General features: G+C 35.6%; 1 protein-coding gene across 1 annotated transcript; it reads left to right on the top strand.

The window, feature by feature from the left end:
* Positions 1-1099: 1099 nt before the first annotated feature.
* Positions 1100-5119, top strand: LOC114317603 (Nuclear transport factor 2 (NTF2) family protein). The gene is made up of 5 exons (XM_028264353.2): positions 1100-2230; positions 3717-3871; positions 4060-4126; positions 4368-4419; positions 4502-5119. Exons 1-5 carry the CDS (start codon positions 1849-1851, stop codon positions 4593-4595), a joined length of 750 nt encoding a protein of 249 aa, XP_028120154.1. The 5' UTR covers positions 1100-1848; the 3' UTR covers positions 4596-5119.
* The last annotated feature ends 16144 nt before the right edge of the window (positions 5120-21263 follow it).

Genomic DNA, 21263 nt, shown 5'->3' with positions numbered 1-21263 from the left:
GACCCCCAGTAAGGGGCGACCCCCAGCCCACGTGGCTGTGGGTGATTGGCAAGGGAAAAAAAAAAAAAAAAAAAAAAACTGGCGAATGGCGCTGTGCCACGTCACTGGGGTCGACCTCCAGTGGGGGTCTGTAGCAGTGTTGGCAAACAAAAACATGGGAGAGTGTTTTTTGCAATCACGCTGCAGACCCCAGTGAGGGTCACACCCCCAGTGAGGTGGCGAGCCCCCACTGGCTGAAACTCAAAAAAAAAATAAAATAAAATAAAACAGTTTTTTTTTTGTCCAATCACAGCGCGCCACCTCATTGGGGGTCGATCCCCAATGGAGGTCCGAAGCATTTTTCGTGTTTTTTGTATCGCTTATAGACAGTAGAAGAGAGGCGAGGAAAGGACAGCAACAAAGAGATAAGGAGGAGAGAGAAAAAAGTGCTTTGGAGCCATTTTCGAGCCATCGCTTTTGAGCTACGAAGCAATTTTGAATGCATAATCCATTATAAAATTGTTTGAATTCAATAAAAGTCTCGTCATCAAATTTTATCTTTTTCTTGTTCGGCTCTATTTACATTAAAAACTTAATTTGGCATATAACACTTTAATCCTTTTTTTTTTTTTTTATCAAATTTTTTTGAAAAATATCGAACTTATTTAAAAAACCAGTTATAACATTTTTTATGACCCAAAAAAAAAAAAAAAAACTATATACAACAAGCTCTATTCAAAATTTCATTAAATAAAACTAAAAATGACTGTTAAAAATTTGGTAAAAGAGGTGTTTCATCTTCCCGCCATAAGTTTTTTGCATGTTCCTTAATTTGATGCAACTTGACGCTGTGTTTGGTTGGGGGTTTTGGGAAGGGAAATGGAAAGGGAAATGGAAATGAAAGGAAATGGAGAAAGAATTAATAGAATTCCAAATCCCAACTATGTTTGGTTGTGTTGGTTATAAAATAGAATTGATGTCCTAAAAGGTATCCTATTTCTTTATTTATTTCTCACCCCCTTTCTTTTCCCATATATTTTTTATTATAACCAAACATAAATAGGATTACATTTCTCATTCCTTTTCCAAATCCCACCTCAAAAACTCCAACCAAACACAGCATGAATGAATTTATTAGAAATTAGTTTTAGCTTTTTACTAATCAAATTTAAATTTGATAAAAGAATTGGTGATATTATAATTGCTCTTGTTTATGAGATCCAAACTGGAAAAAAATAATGACAGACAATAGAAAAAATAAAATTCTTAATTACTTTTATAAGAATAATTAATTGAAATTTATTTTCTACATCATTAAAAATTATTACTTAATTGGGCAAATTACATGTACCTCCCTCGAGGTTTAGCTAAATTATAGATACCCTTGAGGTTTTAGAAATTACAGATACCCTCTGAGATTTATATTTTCATAACAAATTGCCCATTGAGATTTATATTTTCATAACAATTTGCCCCCTAATTTATTATGCAAATAGTACCTTCAGGGGTATCTGTAATTTCTCAAATCTCAGGAGTATTTGTAATTTTATTGAACCCCGAGAGGTATATATAATTTGCCCTAATTGATTTAATAATTTATTAATAAAAAAATAATTTCTATGTAATTAAAAATTTAAAATGACAGAATATAATTTATAAATCACACGGTACAATTTATATTTTAAATAAATTTCATAAATATATTTGTAATTTATCTATTTTTTATGTAAATTATTTTCTTAACAAAAAAAAAAAAAAAAAAAAAAAAACACTCGCATTTTTCATGGCTACCATTCCTCTTATTAACACCAAAAGATATTTAAGAAGAAAACACGGGACACACTTCCAAGCTCTCTCTCTCTCTCTCCTATGGCCACCGCTTTGTCATTCGGTTCCGCCACTCCCACCCTGCACCGGCACCACCAGCAGCAGCACCGCCGCCTCATTTTCCGGCCAAATCGCCACAGCAGAGTCTACAAATTCCGATGCAGAGGAGATAATCTAACAAGCAATTCATCCACAAAGCCAGAAAATGAACAGTCTGAGCCCAAAAATGTGTTGCTGAAGATGGCTTGGTATGGCTCTGAGCTCCTCGGAATCGCCGCTTCTTTCGTCCGATCGCCACCGTCGAATGTTGAAGGTAGTTCCGGTGGTGTTGTCGAGCTCGCCGTAGATGGATTGGGCACACTTGATCGAAACGTAGTTGTAGACACCATTAAAGAGGACTTCCAGAGGTCTTATTTCGTTACAGGTTTTTCCTTCTACAAACCTTGCTGTCGGTTCTGTTTGGTTTCCTAGAAAATTGAGATGACAAAAACAAAAGGGTTAAATTTTAGTTGAATTAATTTTAGTTGTGTCAATTTAATCTAATTGACTTTCATTTTCTTCAAAGTGACTGACTGGTTAAGCTAACATACAATTTGAACTTGCCTCTGGGTTCATTTTGGTAGCGCAGTTCCTCACCCGTGATTTGATTTTAAATTTGAGTAAAACCTTTGATTTGATATAACATGCTCTAATTTTTTCATCAAAATCTTTTAAAAATTCTCTCTTACTCTAAATTTCTATTTTCATCAAATTTGATTTTAAAAAAAATCATTTCCAATATTTCATTTTTTTAAATTGTCATCAAATTCAAATTTATTAGACCATCTCCAAGCTTACTCTTTTCTTTTCTTTTTTTCATCAAAATTGAGTAAAAATTTGGGTTTAAGCTTCTGTTCTGATACCAATCATTCCGACCTTAAATTTTCAATTTTTATCAAACAACTGATCGACCGGGAGGTCAATTCGTCCGGTCTAGTGTAAATTTGTTTCAAATTTTCTCCAATCTGGTTGTCTGGCCGGTCATCATCTGGTCGTCCATGGTATTTGACAAAAGATTAAAAGTTCCGTGAATGGTATTTGACAAAAGATTAAAAGTTCCGTGATTTAATGAAAAAGTAGGGTTCCCTTCATTAGTAAAACGGTTAGGACAACATTTTCACTAAATTTTCATCAAATTTTAATTTAATGAAAGATTTGAATCTGATTGGAGATGGTCTTAATTATTACACTTCAAAGACTGCCGACAAATAATAACGTAAGTGGTGTTTGATATTCCCATTTTTTTTTTTTAAATGGGTTTGATATTCCCAGTATGATCAAGAAATTAATCCATTTCTCCTTCCCTTCCTCTCTTTTTTTTCACCCCTTTCACTAATCATTCCAATCAGCTTAGTTTGAAATCAGTGTAAATGTGGTAATTTTACCCATACCAACTACAGTGTTGTATAAATAAAAAAAAAAACATATAACCACCACAAGCTGTTAGCTCAAGTAGTATGAGGACTTTAAATGAGTTGAGTCAAGCTGACTATTTAATTGTTATGCTTGGCTTGAAAGGCAAACATGTTTCAAAATGTATTTAAACTGGGCTTGGTTAGGTTTGCGGCCAATCTCAAACGAGTTTTAGCTTTAGTCAAGTCAAGTAGCTTAGTTTTTATGCAATCCTACAGTTTGAGTTGAGCTCAAAAAATGAATGAGTTTCAAAATGTTTTCAAATTTTGCTTATTTAATTTACATGAGTGAAGTTTGAGTAGTTTGATTTGTTCTACACCCGTAGCCTCTCCCCCTCTTTCTATGCAAAGCATCAACAAAAATAAAAAATAAAACAAATGAGAGAAGAGAAAATGAGTGATGCATATACTTAAATTCCCAGTGTGTTGCATGAATGTTTCTCTAATTTCACATTATAGGAAACCTGACACTAAATGCGTATGAGGAAGACTGTGAATTTGCCGATCCAGCGGGTTCCTTCAGGGGGCTTCGACGTTTCAAGAGGAACTGTACTAATTTTGGCTCTCTCATTGAGAAGTCAAACATGAAACTCATGAAGTGGGAGGATTTTGAGGTAAACTTACTGAAATATAATCATTTTCTCTGAAGTCTGCATATGTTATATTGCATTTTATTTCCCATGTATGCAATTTTTTTTAAATAAAAAAAATAATTTTTTTTTTTTTAAGGTCAATGAATATCACCTCTCTTCATTACTAGTTTTTCTACTTGACTTTTGACATGAACCCATATTGGACACAGGATAAGGGAATCGGACACTGGCGTTTTAGTTGTGTATTGTCCTTTCCATGGAAGCCTATTCTCTCAGGTATGTTTTTAACCCTTCTATGCAATTAAGGCAGGTTGGGAAGTCATTGTTGCTGTTAGGCAATGATTTTTGCACATGTTGAGAATGGGAGTTGAACAGCCTGCCATAAGAACCAGGAGGCACTAATTGTCCTTTACTGATACATCTAACATGCATAAATCTGTTGATAAAAATGTGTAAATAACTAGTTCAATTGTGGTCCGTTTTATGTATTTTGAACACATGCTGAGTTCTGTTACAGCTACTGGATACACAGAGTATTATTTCGACGAGCATTCTGGAAAAGTATGCAGGTAACATATACCCAGTTATTTATGCTTCTTCGTGTCTCTCCTATGTTATTGAATTCATCTAGATCTCTCTGGAATCTTTCAGGCATGTGGAGCACTGGAATGTCCCTAAAATTGCCCTATTTAAACAAATTCTGAGGCCTAGCAAAGATTGGTGGCGCAAGAGAACAGATGGTTAAAGAGTACAAAGTGCGTATCACTGACTGCTTTGCATAGATTTATTTGGTTATTACCTCCCCAAAAAAAGGATATCATACCATGAATTTTGGGGGTGGGGTGGGGTGGGGTTGTTTTCGTATTATAATGAGGTTGTCTTGGAACATGTATAGCTTTGTGACATTTTCTTTGGACAACACCTGTTGATGTCCCACATGTAAATGATGATTACAAGGTTGAATCATAGGTAGCAGCAACTATATGCAAACAGATGTGTGTGTGATGAATTGATACAGAAATTTTGATGTTCCAGTTTGCTACTGGATTGACACTATATTCTTATATAATGTATATCAAGCACGTGATGAAAATTGTTGCTTCATTTTTTAGAGGACTGTAATTTTTGCCTCTATTTGAGCTGTAAAACTTCAAGGTAGCTTAGATTGGATGAGATCACAAGATTGATGTGTTCGAATGAAGAGTGAATAATTGTTTAAGGTTTCTTTAGGTGAAATTAAAGATTGGACAATGTGATTTTCGTTTGTTATGATTTTTTTCTTTTATTGAACTGATTGAATAATAGTGTTTTTGTTTTCGGTTAGACTGCTTTAACTTTGGTTTGCTCTAGTGATATGTGGCTTATGTTTTGTTTGTCAATACTTTGTTTAAAAATGACAATAAAATTCTACTCTGATTTGCTATAGCAATATGTAATATGTTTTTTTGTTTGTCGATGCTCTATTTAAAAATAATTAAAAAAATTTACTCTGATTTGCTATAACAATATGTAATTTGTCTTATATTTACTGATATTTTGTTAAATTAACAATAAAATTTTACTCTGCTACATTTATTTCATTTTTTAATATTTTTACTAGGTGTGGTAACAATTATACTGAATACGGTGTTTGGTGATGATAATATTTCACTATTTAAATGCTAAAATTTCAGAATAAAATTTTATTGTGAAACTTAGTAAAATATTACTTTTAGCATTAGTTTCGATAGTAAAAATTTTGCTATTTTTGTTGAAAATTTTATAGTTAACATGAATTTTATTTAATAGATCTCACTGCGAGGATTATAAAATTATAAATTTTATTAAAAATTAACATTTAAATAAAAAATTATATTATTTTAAAGTTTAAAATATGAAATTAATTACTAAAAATATTTTGAGAATAGTGATATGTGTTGGTCCTATCAAAAAAAAATTTCTACAAATGTCTTTAATCCATGAAAATTTTATTATGAAAGAGTTTTAACCAAATTTTATTAAAAAAAATTTACTAATGTTGTGTTTGGTTTGAGGATTTGGAAAGGAAAAGGGAAAAGGTGTGTGAAATTATGTGAAATTTAGACATATTTTATTCTCATTTCACCTACCTTTTTCATTTTTCTTTTCAAATCCCTCTTCAAATTCTCTAACCAAACACAGCATAAAGATATAATGAAAGAGAGCATAAAGATATAGTGAAAGAGAGGGATTCAAACTCTCCATAAATAAAAGCTTACATAGCAGTTCTAATATACATCTTGAGCACCCAAAAATCGAGTGAATAGTGGTTAATTCATATTAATTATTAGATAAGTAGGACGTATCAACTTGAACCGTAAAAAAACTTTTATCAAAGAAAAATCTTTCCATCGGTGATAATAATAATAACAATTTTTCTTGTGAATGAACTGTTAAAGAAATTTTATTCATATAAAATACAAATTCAAAACTTGTTTTCAATCAACCAAAGATGGGCAAGATCCATTGAATGAGATGTTCTGGTCGATGATGTTCACCGAGTCTTACATGTTTAATGGGTAGTCAAGTGCAGAACAATCTAAAATCTAATATGGATGTCTAGAGAAATTCGTGGGTTTTAGTATATTTTAGAAAAGAGTATGGAACTCCATTATATGCTAGAATAATTTAGATAATTTTAGAATATAATAGAAAAATAAAAATATCTTAAAATATTTTAGAATAATGATGATGTTCATTTATTTTATTTTTTTTCGGTTCACTCACCAATTCAATTTTTAAAACATTCTCCTAGAGTCTTCCACAACATTTTGAGAAGTGTCCAAAAGTCAAATAAGACAGAAGGATTTTTTTTTGTAAACTTAGTACTAAAAATATATACTAATTAAGAGATTTTATTAAAAACTTCTCTTTCAAGTACTTGTATTCCAATTAGTTTATAAGATATTTTTATGTTGGGAAACCAATTATATTAAGAATTCTACTTCTTTTCAATTACTATCTAATCAATTTAGAAAGTCTAATTATATTAGGAAGTCTATGTTATTTTTCTTATATAAGGATGCTTATTGTAATGGTTTTGGGGAACAAATTTAATAATATTAAGAGTTTAGGTGGCTAATTCCCAATTCAAAGGATTATTAGTCGCCGATCCCCAATCAAAGGATCAAATTCAGGGTCTAGAATCCTATCATCTGGTATCAGAGCATTCGATCTTTAAACTTCTATCTCTTCCTACTTTGCCATTTATCATCATCAACATGACTGTTAAAAAACTCAAAGAACAAGTTGTTGCTCTTACTACTAGGATAGACATGATGTCTACTAATATGTAAGAGTTGATATGTGATAGACAAACCAATAATACCATTCTTCAAAATATCCAAGCACTGTTGCAGGATAGGCAATGTGAAGTTCGCCTTCCCCAACCTGGCATCAATCTTAATCCACCCATACAATACGACGACAACGATCGCACATAATATTTCTCATCCATCGCACATAATATCATTCTTGGGATGTTCATTCACGTAAACAGATATCATTTCAGAAATCATAGCTTATCACATTTCATTTGGAACATAATTCATATCAACATATCTTTACAGAAATGTTACTCACAGTGGTTCTTGCAAACGGTCTATTAATCCTCGGACGTTGACCTACAAACACAAAGGCACATAACACTAACAGATCCTATCATTACACAAGTACTTGGCAAATAAGGCTTAGCTTACATTACGTTGGTCTTTGTTAATTCTTAGCTCATTGCTTAAAACACACCTACTTGCCTTCCCTTAACTTAGTACATTCATTCCTTAGTGTGTTTCTAATCCATAACCTCCTTAATATGGCTTAATTAAGGTTTAAGAATGCCTAAGATGCAATGAGGATGCCAAAACATGCCTTGGAACACTTGGTAAAATTTTTCGAAAATAAGGTCCCCGCTCGAGCGTAGACTTCCTCGCTCGAGCGGACATGCAAAACGAGAGGGGTCGCTCGAGCGTGACTTCCTTCGCTCGAGCGACCTGCAAACTTGGAAAAAGTACTGGTTGATCAAAATCCACGCTCGAGCTACAACTCCCACGCTCGAGCGTATCGACAACATGCAAAAGGGTTCGCTCGAGCGTCCAAGTGGTCGCTCGAGCGGAGAGCTCATGACTGCAAAAAAATACTGAGAGCTCGCATTCTCTACTCGAGCGCAGGTTTCCTCGCTCGAGCGAACTGTGAAATTCTGGGTTTCCAAAAACAGGGCTTGAGCTTCAAAATGCAATTTCAATGGCTACACTCATGTTGGCTTGTTTTTAATGCTCGAAAACCTTTCTAAAACATGAACACTTGGTTGTGTACAAATTCTTTTGCTCAAGGCTCATGAATTTGCCAATTTTAAACTCAAAAACTCTTGCATGAAAGATCTTCAAACTATGTTTTTGATTTTCTCAAAACATGCAAATGTTGATCAACAAACTCATGAATTCTGAAACCATGGACATAATTAAAGCTCACATGCATGCAAAGACTTTAAAACTCAACTCAAAATGATAAAATCAAAGATGATCTACCATGAATACACATGAAAGTAATCTACACGTTCAAAGACCCATTTCGTGCACTCTCATGAAAGTAGCTTAAAGCTTGATAAAATCATGATGCATGGAGGAATAACTACAAAAATTAGACATAGAATCCTTACCCAAGGCTTTAATTTCAGAAATGTGAGATGAATTTCCTAGTTTTTTTTTTTCTTCTTCTTCAAACTTGTGAGCTCTCTCTCACTAAAGCCAAACTCTCTCTCTTAAGCTTGAACTCTCAACTTAATGAAGTATAAAGGGCCAAAGAATGTTGCCTACATTCTCTCATATCTCATTAGAAATTACACAACACACACTCTCACATTTGAATACACAACACGTGCACATACATGCACTACTCCAACACACCCACAAGGATTTATCCTCTACACTCAACACCACCAAATGCCTTAACACATGATGCACTCAAAAACATCTTGGATCATTAATAGGATTTGATTAGGTACCAATCATGCATCATTTAAATCAAACACAAGTAACCTTAATTAGTCAAGGTTAGCACAAAATTCAATTATTCAAAAATAGTTCTAATTAAGGCTTAATTTAATCACATGCGATTGTACTAAACTGAATCAATTTTTAACAAAACTTTTCAGATGGTTCTAAAAATTCTAATTAGTCAACCCATGAACTCAAATTCGGTTTCTAAAAGTATTTAGGCTAACAACTTCAGATTCTAAGTAGAAACCATAACAGATAATTCTATGAATAACAAATAGAAAGCCAAATCATGAAGAATTACGTAATAAACTCATAATCCATTCTATTTACTTAATTAGCATCCTTAATTACTGATTAGTAGCTAATTACGGGTCGGGGTTATTACAGAAACCGTAGTTGGTTATGTGCTCTTATGGGGGTCAACTCAACCTGAAACTATACGCATCAACGACACTTTAAAAAATCAACCTATTATAGTCCTCATCGACTCTTGTTCCTGTAGAAACCCCATTTTTTACCGCCTTTACGACTTGGACGTCACCACTTGCACACCCAATGATGAATGTGTGTATGCTTGTTAAGTGTTCGGAGTTCTTAGCTGAATGTCACAGCTTTGAGCCTTTCAAACCGTACATACTTGTTGCCTTATTTTTGGACCAAAACTAAAGTTTTTCATGTCTGCAACCTCTTGTGGCCTGCCGCCCACAGCTATGGCCTGCCACCCACATTTATGGCCTGTCGGCCACAGATTTTGGCTGCTGGCCACTGATGTGGCCTGCCGGCCAGCATGAGTGACCTGGCGGCCACCATTAGTGGCCTGTCGGCCAAAAATGTGTTTTTATAGATATTTTTCTGTCAGTTGTGCCAACTGTTGGTACAGATGCATGCACCTTCTTACATGTGTATGTATTGATATTTCTGAAGGAGTTGTATGGTTTTCTATATATAGGAGGCCTCTCCTTTCATTTTCAAGGTTGGAATTTTTAGAGCAAAAATTCTCTCTCTCTCTCTCTCTCTTGAAATTTCTTAGCTTTTTGCAAGCTTTTGCTTATACACTCTAAACCAAACATTACCATCTTTGAGCTAAGGAACCTTTGAGCCTAGTTTGAGCTTTTGAGGGTGTGTAAGTCTTGATTTGTTGCCTAGAATTGGTTTTCTTCTTCAAGAGGTATAAAGCTTTGCTTCTCTTTTTGCTTTATTTACTCTTTTTCCTACTGTTTTCTCACTGTTTTGGGGCTGTATAAACTCTGTATTTTTGGGTTGAAACTTGTGGTTTAAGGCCTTAAAGGGTGGAGGGGTGGTTTCACCTTTCTTTCCACCTTGCTTCTCTAGTCTTTACCCTTGTGTTTCCCACATTTACACTACCTTTTTTTGAGCTTTTAAACACCGATTTTTAGAGCTTTTTCAGTTGCTAAAATGTTGTTTTGAAGTCCAAAATTGGAGGGGTTAGCCTCCCCTCCCTATGTTTGTTTACTAGCCTAGCATACTCCATGTTTTAGCTTATTATTCTAGCTTTTGTTAGCTTAATTCCAGCATGTGTTTAGGATTATTTTAGACCTATTTTAAGACTGTTTTTGAGTGTTCATTACATTTGAGCTTTTTATTGCATGCTTAGAGTGTAATTGTCCTCATAGGTTTGGTGGTTTAGGCCCTTAACCACCATCCTATTTGAATTGATAGTGTTTATTTATGGCTTTCCATACTTGTGATCACTCTTAATCACTTCTGCAACCTTTTTTTTTTCTTGGCTTTTGCTTTGCTTTGAGAGTTGTTTCAAACCTATTGTTCTTTTAAGCTTGAGATTGAGGTTCTCATGCTTAATGGTTTAATCCCTTTTAGGGGTTCATTATCAACGGCATGATATCTCTTTCATGCCTTAAGCCAACTCTTGGTTTGACACTTTTCTCCTTTAGAGAACTTAAACTCACTTTTTTACTTAATTGATTAAAAAATTTAAAGGTAACTAAAATGGAGTAATAAAATTGGTAACTAAAAAAGGGGCAAGATAATAATGTGGTTTGGGTTCAATCGGACTTTAATTGAACCCTTGAGTCTTGAGTCGTTTCATACTCATTAGTGATGCAAATGGCTCAAGATTCATTGTTAACTACTTCCCTTAATCATTCATGATAGGGAGGTGGGTTTTAGAGTCTTGTTTTGTTGCATTCATTGAACTTGCACACTTTTGGCTCATAAGCCATCATGCAATGAAATTGCACCCGTTGATGGTTTGTGAATCAAATTTTGTCACTCTTTTGAGCTGCTATTTAATGATAAGGAGGGGTAAGTTGTGCAAACAAACCTTGAGAATACCCTGCTCTTACTCTGTTTGCTCTCTGTTGTAGCAGGAAAAACCAGGCAACAGTGGTCGGCAGGCTACCATTTGTGGATGGCAGGCCATCACTTCTAGCCTACCGGCCACCTGTGCAAAATCCAGCAGTGTACTTTTGAAGTAGAACAGAATTGGTCTTGAGGTGGAAAACAGTGGAAGTGTTCTATTGTGCAACAGAGGTATCTAGCAACAGAACAGTGGCCTTGTTTGGGTAGAAACACATTCATGCATGAACCTTCCCTCGATCCTCGGGATCCGTGAAATGATGTTAATATTAATGTTGTGCTTAAAGTAGTGGCTTTGTAATAGCTAATTCGTTTCGTATTGTAATTATTTAATTAGTTAAGTAATTTAGCTAAATTATTCATTTGGGTTTGTAATAGTTAATTAATTAGCTTAGCTTTAATTAGTTAGCTAGTTTGTTCATTCGGACCCTCCTGTGTGAGGGCGCAATGTTGTAATAATGTGTATGTCTTTTAACCCCACGTGTTTCTCCCTTTTATTTACCTGCTTATGATGGTTAGATTAGGGTATCATGTTTTGTTTAGCATTCTCCATGTTTGCATCCACTTGTATTGCATGCACCTAGGCTCGGTTCATCATTCTAACTTGCATTGTCAGTTAAAAATTCTTTGAGCACGTGCTTAGATTGCACGCTATTCAATTGATTCATATGCTATATTAGTAGCCGAGCTTAGTAATTGCATATCACATGTGTTGTATTAGTCATATTGCATAAGTTAGGATCATGCATTGTTCTAACTCATTTGTCTTTTTTGGCTTGGAGTACTAGGTGAGTTTTTGTTTGTTTTAGCATATTGCATGAATGTGGTTGTTGCCATATCAAAGCATATTCACCATGAGGCTAAGTGCTTATCTGATAAACTGTTTGAATGCCTGTAGATGAAGGCTAGTTGCTTGAAATGGAATAATTTGAGTAATGTATATATGCGATCACTTTTTCAAGTGGTACATATTCGAAATAACTTTGCAAACGAATATGAATCAAATATTTCAATTCTTGCAAATTAATCTATACTTGAGTGTGTGCGCATCACATAGTAAGGTAGCTAATAATCGAAATAAGAGCATATAATATAAATAAAATTCATATCATAATTAGTAGAGGCCGATCTTTGATCGGGCTAGCGGAGGTGCTTAATTCATGACCTTCCCCTCTCGTACCTAAGTTCTCGAGCCGAGACAATCTTAGTGATGACAGACATGTGACCTTTGGTACAAGTCATGGGTTCCCTAAATTTTTCAAAAATATTTAGGTGGTGACTCTATATCTAGCAAAGCAGTCCATTTTTGACAATTTGATTCAAAATCAATTTTCCAAAAAGATTTGCCGAATTTGGACTCTTTGGTGTTTATCTATTTCACATTGCACTTGTGAGATCAAATTCAGAATCGCGGGAGTCCGATACTGTCGGGCTTATTCGTCTTCCAAAAAAGGGCACGAAAAAGTCGAGCTACAGTTCCACAAATAATTTTATCCATCATTCTATTGCTAAACAGTGTGGTTATTCTATTCCAATGGACAAGTCTTTACAAGTCATGGTGGTTGATGGTGGATTTTTAAATAGCTTGGGTAAGTGTTTTGATGTTCAACTTAATTTACAAGGCTATATAGTTTCCACCGAATTTTTTCTTTGGCTATTAGTGGCTGTGAGATGGTTTTGGGAGCACAATGATTACGATCATTAGGTTTAATTGCTTGGGATTTTTGCAATTTAACCATGAAATTTCAAGTCACTGATCAAGAGTTCGCTTTGGTTGGTGATGGTTCTCCTACCTAGGGATGGCAATGGGGGTTAATAGGGTGGATATTAATTCTCCATCTCCATTCCCCTATAATTGTTTTTCCTCATTTCCCATGGGTACTACTCTCCCCATCTCCTAATGGGTTTGGATTTTTCTCAACCCAACTTGACCCCCTTTTTTTTATTATTATTTTTTTTAACGTTCACAACCAATTTTTTATTTTTATTTTTTATGTTTTATTTTTTTTTAAGATTCACAACCAAAGCTAAGTATACATTCAATCTTATTTTATTTTATTTGGCTCAACAACAAAATCAAATACACATTAATTAACATTGTCACATTATTCTTATCAAATTTTATATATATTTAGAATTTTTTAAATTTATTTAGAAAAATTCTATTCCTACAAAAAAATTCCATCTTCTTTTTTTATTTTTATTTTTTTTAATTTTATGTATCTCTTTCTTCTCTCTATTAATTGATTTTCGATAATCTGAAGGTGAGTTGTTGCTCTTGTTTCCATCTTTTTCTCTTTTTTAAAAAAAAAAAATTGTTTGCATTTATAGAATGAATTTTCTTGTTTCAATAGCTCATGCAATTGTTTTGTTGGATTTCTCTCTGATTTGATGGTAACCTTAGATTGAATTTCCTAATTTTCATCTTAACTAGTGATCACCTTAATTGAAATTTTGTACATTTTTGTCTTCAATTTCCATGTGTTTGGTTATGATTAATTGCACGTTTTTGATCGATAGTCACAATCTTGTCGCCGCTAGATTGTCACCATCGCAAATCGCCGTTGCTATAGTGAGAGGATGAGAGAGAGTGAGAATTAGAACTCTAATTGTAAACAGAGTAGTGAAAACATATGGAGAAATTATTTTCCGATGTACCTAAAAAAAAATGGAGAAATTAGTGGGTACCTATCCTCGGTGGAGATGTAAAGAACATCACTTATCCTACTCGACAGACAAGAAAAAAGGGAACAACTCATGTATTTGGGTTAGGTCTCCTGGGATATCCACATGGTAGGTTATCCATTTCCATCTCTACTCTTATTGTCATGCTTATGGATAATGGCCTAGTACATTGTCTTTTACAGCGTGAGCACCACGGGGTCCTTTTATAATTAAATTTTGATTGTTTGCTACCTTCAACTGTACCTTCTAAAGTGCCTATTGACGTTGCAGTTATTCTTTCTCAATTTTCGGATATTTTTGGTACATTTACAACTTTTACACCTGTCAAGTCTCATGATCATCATATTTCTCTTGTACCTGGGTCTTCACCGGTGAATCTGCATCCTTATTGGTATCCTCACTTCCAAAAAGATGAAATCGAAAAAGTTATTCAGGAGTTACGAGAGGCTGGCTTGATTCGTCATAGCTTAAGTCCATATTTGTCTCTAGTTTTGTTAGTTTGCAAAAACGATGGTTCTTGGCGTGTATGTGTGTTGATTATCGTGCACTTAATAAAATTACAATCAAAGATCGCTTCCTTATTCTAGTGGTAGAAGAGCTACTTAATGAGTTATATGGTGCAATTATATTTTCTAAGTTAGATCTTCATTCTGGATATCATCAAGTTTGGGTGCAAGAACTAGATATTCCCCAGACAGCGTTTTGCACACACGATGGCCATTATGAATTTTTGGTCATGCCATTCGGCCTTTCTAATGCTCCTGTTACGTTCCAAAGTTTAATGAACAATCTCTTTCGTTCTTCCTTATGTAAGTTTGTGCTTGTTTTCTCCGATGATATTTTGGTGTACAGTGCTTCCCTCTCAAATCATATTTACCATTTATCTATCATTGTGCTAATCACCTATTTGTGAAAGAATCAAAATGCTCTTTTGCTTAATTGGGTATCTTGCCATATTATTTCAATCAGCTCAGGTGTGTCAGTTAACAGTGACAAAATTGCTAGTTTTTCCAAGTGGCCTGTGCCATCCTCCATTTAGGGTCTTCGTGGGTTTCTTGGCTTAACCGGTTATTGCCGCAAATTTGTTAAAAACTATGGCAAAATTAGTGCACCTTGACCCAATTGCTAAAGACAGATTCTTTTGTTTGGAATGATGCCGCTGCTATTGCTTTTTCTAATTTGAAGTTGGCCTTAACAACAACTCTAGTGTTGGTGTTGGTTGATTTCTCTAAATAATTTTCTATTAAGTGTGATGCTTCGGTAGGCGTTGTTCTCATGCAAGGAGGTCATCCTATTGCATATTTTAGCAAGGCTCCTTCTGGTAAAAATTTGAATCTCTCAATTTATGATAAAGAGATGCTTGCTATTGTTTGTGTGGTCTAAAAATGACGTCCTTATTTATTAGGCCGTCACTTTAAAATTTATACAGATCATCGGAGTCTAAAATATTTTTTAGAACAATGAAATTCTTCCTTTGAACAACAAAAGTGGTTGTCTAAATTATTGGGATATAATTATGAGATTATCTATCACCCAGGACTTAACAACAAGGCTGCTGATGCCTTATCTTGTGTCCACGAGCCATCAAATCTTCTTGCCTTATCTTTCCTTTTTTTTTGGAATTGATGATATTATTTGCGAGTGTCACTATAATGATTCAATGCGTGTTATTATTGATGGTCTTCAACACTCTTCTTCGCCTAAGAAGCACTATTCTTATGTTGATGGCATTCTTCGCTATAAAGGTCGAATTTTGGTTGTTCCATCTTCTCCTTGGTATTCTAAGTTATTGCATGAATTTCATGCAACCCCAACAGGCGGTCATTTTGGGTTCTTACACACATACAAACGTCTATATCATAGTTTTTATTGGCCTGGTATGAAACGAGCAACAAAAATTTTTATTCCTCAATGTGATGCCTGTTAATGCAACAAGACAGAAACTATTTCTCCCCCTAGACTTCTTAGCCCCTTGCCAATCCTTGATGATGTGTGGTTTGATTTATCGATGAACTTTATTGAGGGATTGCCATCTTCGCATTAGAAAACTACAATTTTAGTGGTTGTGCATTGCCTTTTCAAATATGCTCACTTTAGTGCTCTTTCTCATCCTTATTCCGCCACTACTGTTGCTGATATTCTTGTAAGAGATATTTGTAGACACCCCATTTTAGACTACCCTTAAAACTTGGGCGCCTCAGGTTGAATACTCGATAATGAAATAATATGTTCTACAACCGCTCAATTTATTCAGCAGAAAGCTTTAGTTTTGAGCTTCAAAACCAAACCTTACACCCCATTTTGACCAAAATTATTTTAGACCTTAAAAACCTCTTTTCAAAATATTTTTTCCAATGCTTCTACGATATTTCGAGGCTCATATTTCGATTAAAATATTGCACTTTTTAGTAAACCGAGTAAGGACAAAGTGGAAATAAATGGAAGGGAGGTGAAATCTTTGAAAAATATTTAAAAATAACTTATTTATAGGTTTGGAGTTGAAGGAAATAGGAGGGGATGGAAGAAAACTAGTTTAGGAAAAAGTTGAGAATCAAACTGTTAAGAAATAAATGAGCAACCTTCACTAAATTTGGCGTATCTCTTTGCATACTTAGAATTTAGATGTGAGGCCACCACTATTGGAAAGTAGACTACTGGGACTTCAATTTAGACTCAAGAATTACCTAAAATTGAGTCCGGATAAGGGAGATATGCCTGTTTGAAGTCGGGCTTGAAAACAATTTTTGTTTTTTTGCAAGTAGCTGGCTGGCCAATTGATGAAAAATCTAGCCAATTAGAGTGGCCTGCCGGCCATGTGTTTCGGTAGATAGATATTTACAGCCAACTGTCCCCCTCATGTGCATACCTTTCACCAGCTGTCTTTGTACAACTATTTTCGACAGAAGAAGCTGCTTTTCTATAAATACAAGCCCACCCCTCTTGATTTTAGGTTAGAAAAATTTGGCAACGTTCAAAAACTTGCCAAATACTCTCCTTCTCTATCTTGCAATATACATACACTATATATACACTTCCTAAACCAAAAATTTGAGGCTCTTTGCTAAGGTTCTTGAACTGAAATCTCAGCCATTGAGAGTGAATACTTTGTGGTTTGTGAACAAAAGAGTAACTCCTCTTCAAGAGGTATAACTTTGGCCATCTTTACACTACTTCTTCCTTCTATTTTCTTTATTTTTACACTATTTTTGGTAGGCTGAAACTTGTGATTTAAAACTACCAATAGTGGAGGGGTTAACCACCATTTTTTGAACCTTATTCCATAAGCTTTTATCCTTGTGTTTCCCATTTGTTTCTCAACTTTTGGTCCTTGATTTTTAGAGCTTTTAGAGGCTAAAACATGTGGTTTTAAGGTCCAAAAAATTGAGGGGTTAGCTACCCTTCCTTAGGCTTACTTACTAGCTTTAATTCTCTCTCATTTTTGCTAACTTTTTTAGCTTTTCGAACTATTTTTTTCAGCACTGTTTTATGAGTTTTAGGGTTGTTTTGATGTGTTTACTTCATTCATGCTTTGAATATTATACTTGTGTTGTTGTAAGTCCTCACAGGTTTGGTGGTTTAGGTTTTAGACATCAATCTATTTGAATTGATAGCTTTTTTATTCCATAGTTTTCATACATATACTCACACTTGTAATAATAATCTCTGCAACCTCCCTCCTTTCTTGGTTTGCTTTCCTTTTTTAAGAGTTGTTTCAAACAATTGATTATTGTTTAAGGCGTGAGAAAAAGACTTTCTATGCTTAATGGTTTAATCTCTTCGGAGGTTCATTACCAAGGCATCACATCTCTCTCATGCTAAGGACAATTTCTTGTTTGACACTTCTCTTCATTAGTAGACATAACTCTCACTTTTGGACAAAAACGAATAAAGAATGGAAAGGTAATGTTAAAAGAGGCTAATAAAAATGGTAAAAGTGGTAAAGATGTAATAAAATCAAGTCGGGTTCAATCGGACGTTAATTGAACCTATTGCATCTTGACTCATTGCGTACTCTAGTGACGTTCAATGGTTCGAGAAGCGATGTCCACCCCTTTCTTTGAGGTAACTATATGATAAGAAAGAGGCGTTGTTGGTCTTTCATTTCATTTCATTGATCTTTTTATCCTATTGGTTCATAGATCATCACGCAACAACTTTGTAACAATTGATGATTTGTGGACCGATTCTACTCCTCCCTTAATCAGTTTCATGATAGGGAGAGGTAGAGAGGATAAACATCCCTTGGAAACACTCTGGTTTTGCTCTATTTCCATTCAGTTGCAGCAAAGCAAAACCTCAAAATAGTGGTCGGCCGACCACCCTTCCATCCGGCTATTTTCAAAGTCGGTCGACCATTCTATTTTAGGCAGCCAGTGTCATTTTCATGATAGAACAGAGCAGAAACTACGGTAAAAATAGAATTATTTTCTAACTGTGAACAGAACATAATCTGTCAACTGGGCAACCAATGCAAAGTCCTTCTCTTTGAGCCAAGCCAGGTTTTGCCGGTGCTGCTCCAGGGCACCCTCACACTTCTTAATAGTTTTCTCCAGGGACGCGATGATCGCTACATTGTCAGCGTGTTCAAGGAAGCCATCAACCGTCTGGAGCCTAGCCCTTATCCACGATAGGTCAAAACCACTCATCTCAAAGGCAGTTAGATTAGCCTCGACACTCTCCATGAACTTACTAGGAGTGGTCAGAATCTGCTTGGTGGCAAGATCACGAATAAAGCCAACAAGTGGCTCCAGCAGCGCCGTCTGAACTATTGACCCAGGGACATTAAAGGCGGTAAAGATGTCCGGATGCAGTGTTTGGACACGGGCAAGGGTTGTAGTAGTTTCGGAGGAAACCCAGTAACTTAGGAAGGATACTTTCTCTGAGGACCGGGGAGACTCTCTCACATCACCGCCCGCTTCGATCACTAGAGGGAGGCTGACAGAGCGACCGAAGGTCTGAGGGCGGCGCACCTCTCCTGAAGATGACTGCTCAGCGACAATGGAGTGTGTAGACGCTGGCTGACGACCTGGTGAACTGGCCTCATGAGAAAGACCAAAACTGCCTGCACTATTGCGTCGCTCCGAAAAAAGGTCGTCCATTTGATAATCCCTAACATTCAGATCTGGAACAGCAGTAGTATCCATCCCAGTATAAAAGTCACGGGACATCCCAAGATCAGCTGGCACCTCTAGAAAATGAGTAGGGTACAAGTCTGCTTGCTGTTCAGAGGTCGCCGAAGCAACTGGATCGGAGGCCCCAACACCAGTAATAACAGTGTGGGCAGCTAAAGTGACAGCTACCTCTGCAAGTCTATCTAAGTCCAGAGGGGTCACAACAGGGACAGTAGAAGTAGCCGCTGCACTTGCACTCTCTCTAGCCGCTTGACTGTCTGGAAGTGGAGTTTGTTGAATTAACGGGGACTCAGTAGATTGGGAGGAGCTGCCAGATGTAGCTCCAAGGGTAGGTGGTACAACTTCTAGCATCTCTCTCACACCGCGATCTTCTCTAGGGGTCTTAGGTACAAAGTCATCCCCGCCAACAGAGGAACGGCCAGAGTGCATAGAGTTAGAAGGATGCAGATGCTCTAAACCCTCAGCGGCTATATCACCCACCTCAACTTCCGCAGCAAGGGGAACTTGCACATTGTCCGCAGTTTCTACAACTGGCTCTACCTCGGCCTCAGCGATTGGATCATCTCCCACAATTGGTTCCTCTTCAACGTCTGGAAGAACTGTCTTGCAAGTCTTGAATTTTGTTACCCTAGTCGCAATGGGGAGGTTGCCTTTTAGCCCTTGGGTCTATGGCTAGGGAAGACAGTAGATGTGTTGGTGCGTAGATGCATATGGTGTATTGAGATGTGGGGTTGAGATTGTGATTTACATGTGGGGTTGTATTTTCAGAACAAATGTTTAAGTTAGATTCCTTTATGTTAACATGCAAAGTTTTATCAAAGAAAGAATGGGGTTTTGAAATGTTTTCTTTTGGAAGTAATAATGAGAATGTAAAAGAGAATAAATGATTTCATATTGTGTTGTGTCTAGAGGAGCTTTTAGGAAAAATATATTTTTATGAGTATACTTTTGAATAGTAACTATCACACTACTTATATGGTATATCGTGGTGCATGCATGATAAGTTTTATCTATATGTTGTGATTGGTCAGGATTTTTGGGATCTCTATTGGGCTTAGTGCTCATATCACGTGTTGACAAATTTTTCTGGTACAAGGTTGGAAGATTTTTCTGGACCTGTTGTCTTTTACTTTGTTGGCCATGGGCCTTTTATTTGTTGGCCACAGAGCCTTTTATTTGTTGGTCGAGAGCCTTGTATTGTATTAGGGTAAATCCCTTTTTGTTTTTATTTATTGTTATTCAATGTAAGCCTAAGGACATTGTACCATGTCTTATTTATATATCATTATAATTGTCGTGAGAGAATGTGACTATTTATTTTGTTCATGTTCTTGTATGGATGAAATCTTTTAAAATGGTAATAATATAAGGATTTGGTAATGAATTCGAGTAATAAAAGTCGGGGCGTTACAACCTAAGTGTGGAAGCTGGACAAGAGTGGGTCTTGGTGACTATACTTAGAGAATAATGAAATATGGAAAATCTGGGTTTCCCTTTAAAGAACATGAATGCTAAAAATCATAACTTCTTATTCAAAATTTGGGATTTCATGGTATGAGTTCAAAAACATGAACTTGGGTACCCATACTTGAAGATTTCATGAAAACAAACACAAAAACATGGAAATAGATACAAACTTTTAAATCAAAACAAGGTTTTTCCTTAAGAACACAAGAACATCACTTTCTCTTTCTAAAACAAAATTTTAAATCAATGCATGGCTCATGAATCATGCTAGATCATGCAATGTGATCAGATTAACATAAAGAACAATAAAAGTAGATCATGATTATAACCTAAAAACACAAATCAAATGATTCAAATTCTAATAATCAAGCTTAGAAAATCTAGCTTCCTCCAAGAACTTCTTCTTCTTCTTCTTCTTCTTTTTCTTCTTCTTCCTAGAGCTTCTCTTTCTTCAAGACAAAGATATGGCAAATGATATGGGTTTCTCAATTACTAACTGACTAATTCCCACTACTAGGACACATGGCACCATCTGGTCAGGTCTCCTCATAAAGGTGCTAGAATGAAAGGACAAGAGTAGGTCAAAGTGTATACAGTAAGTAAGGTGGCATGGGTACTTTTGACAAGGAAAGGATCCTAGATCAAAACATAGGCTTCGGACAAGTAAGGTCTACCTGACCTCGGCTAGGAGAAGTGACACTTTTGGCCTAGTTGTGACACACCTCGGCCTAGGTTGTATAACTCAAGGAACAAGGTTGTTAGGTGTTGGCTTAGGTGCAC

Source organism: Camellia sinensis, chromosome 5, assembly GCF_055761805.1.
Source record: "Camellia sinensis isolate YWXY chromosome 5, ASM5576180v1, whole genome shotgun sequence".
NCBI classification, from domain to species: domain Eukaryota; kingdom Viridiplantae; phylum Streptophyta; class Magnoliopsida; order Ericales; family Theaceae; genus Camellia; species Camellia sinensis.
This window is presented reverse-complemented; position numbering and strand designations above follow the sequence as displayed.

Bases quoted from the DNA above. Each gene is read 5' to 3' on its own strand.
- LOC114317603 (XM_028264353.2), top strand. From the start codon at position 1,849: ATGGCCACCGCTTTGTCATTCGGTTCCGCCACTCCCACCCTGCACCGG. The intron at 3,872-4,059 runs GTAAACTTACTG...TATTGGACACAG, and splicing joins TGAAGTGGGAGGATTTTGAG to GATAAGGGAATCGGACACTG. The intron at 4,127-4,367 runs GTATGTTTTTAA...GTTCTGTTACAG, and splicing joins ATGGAAGCCTATTCTCTCAG to CTACTGGATACACAGAGTAT.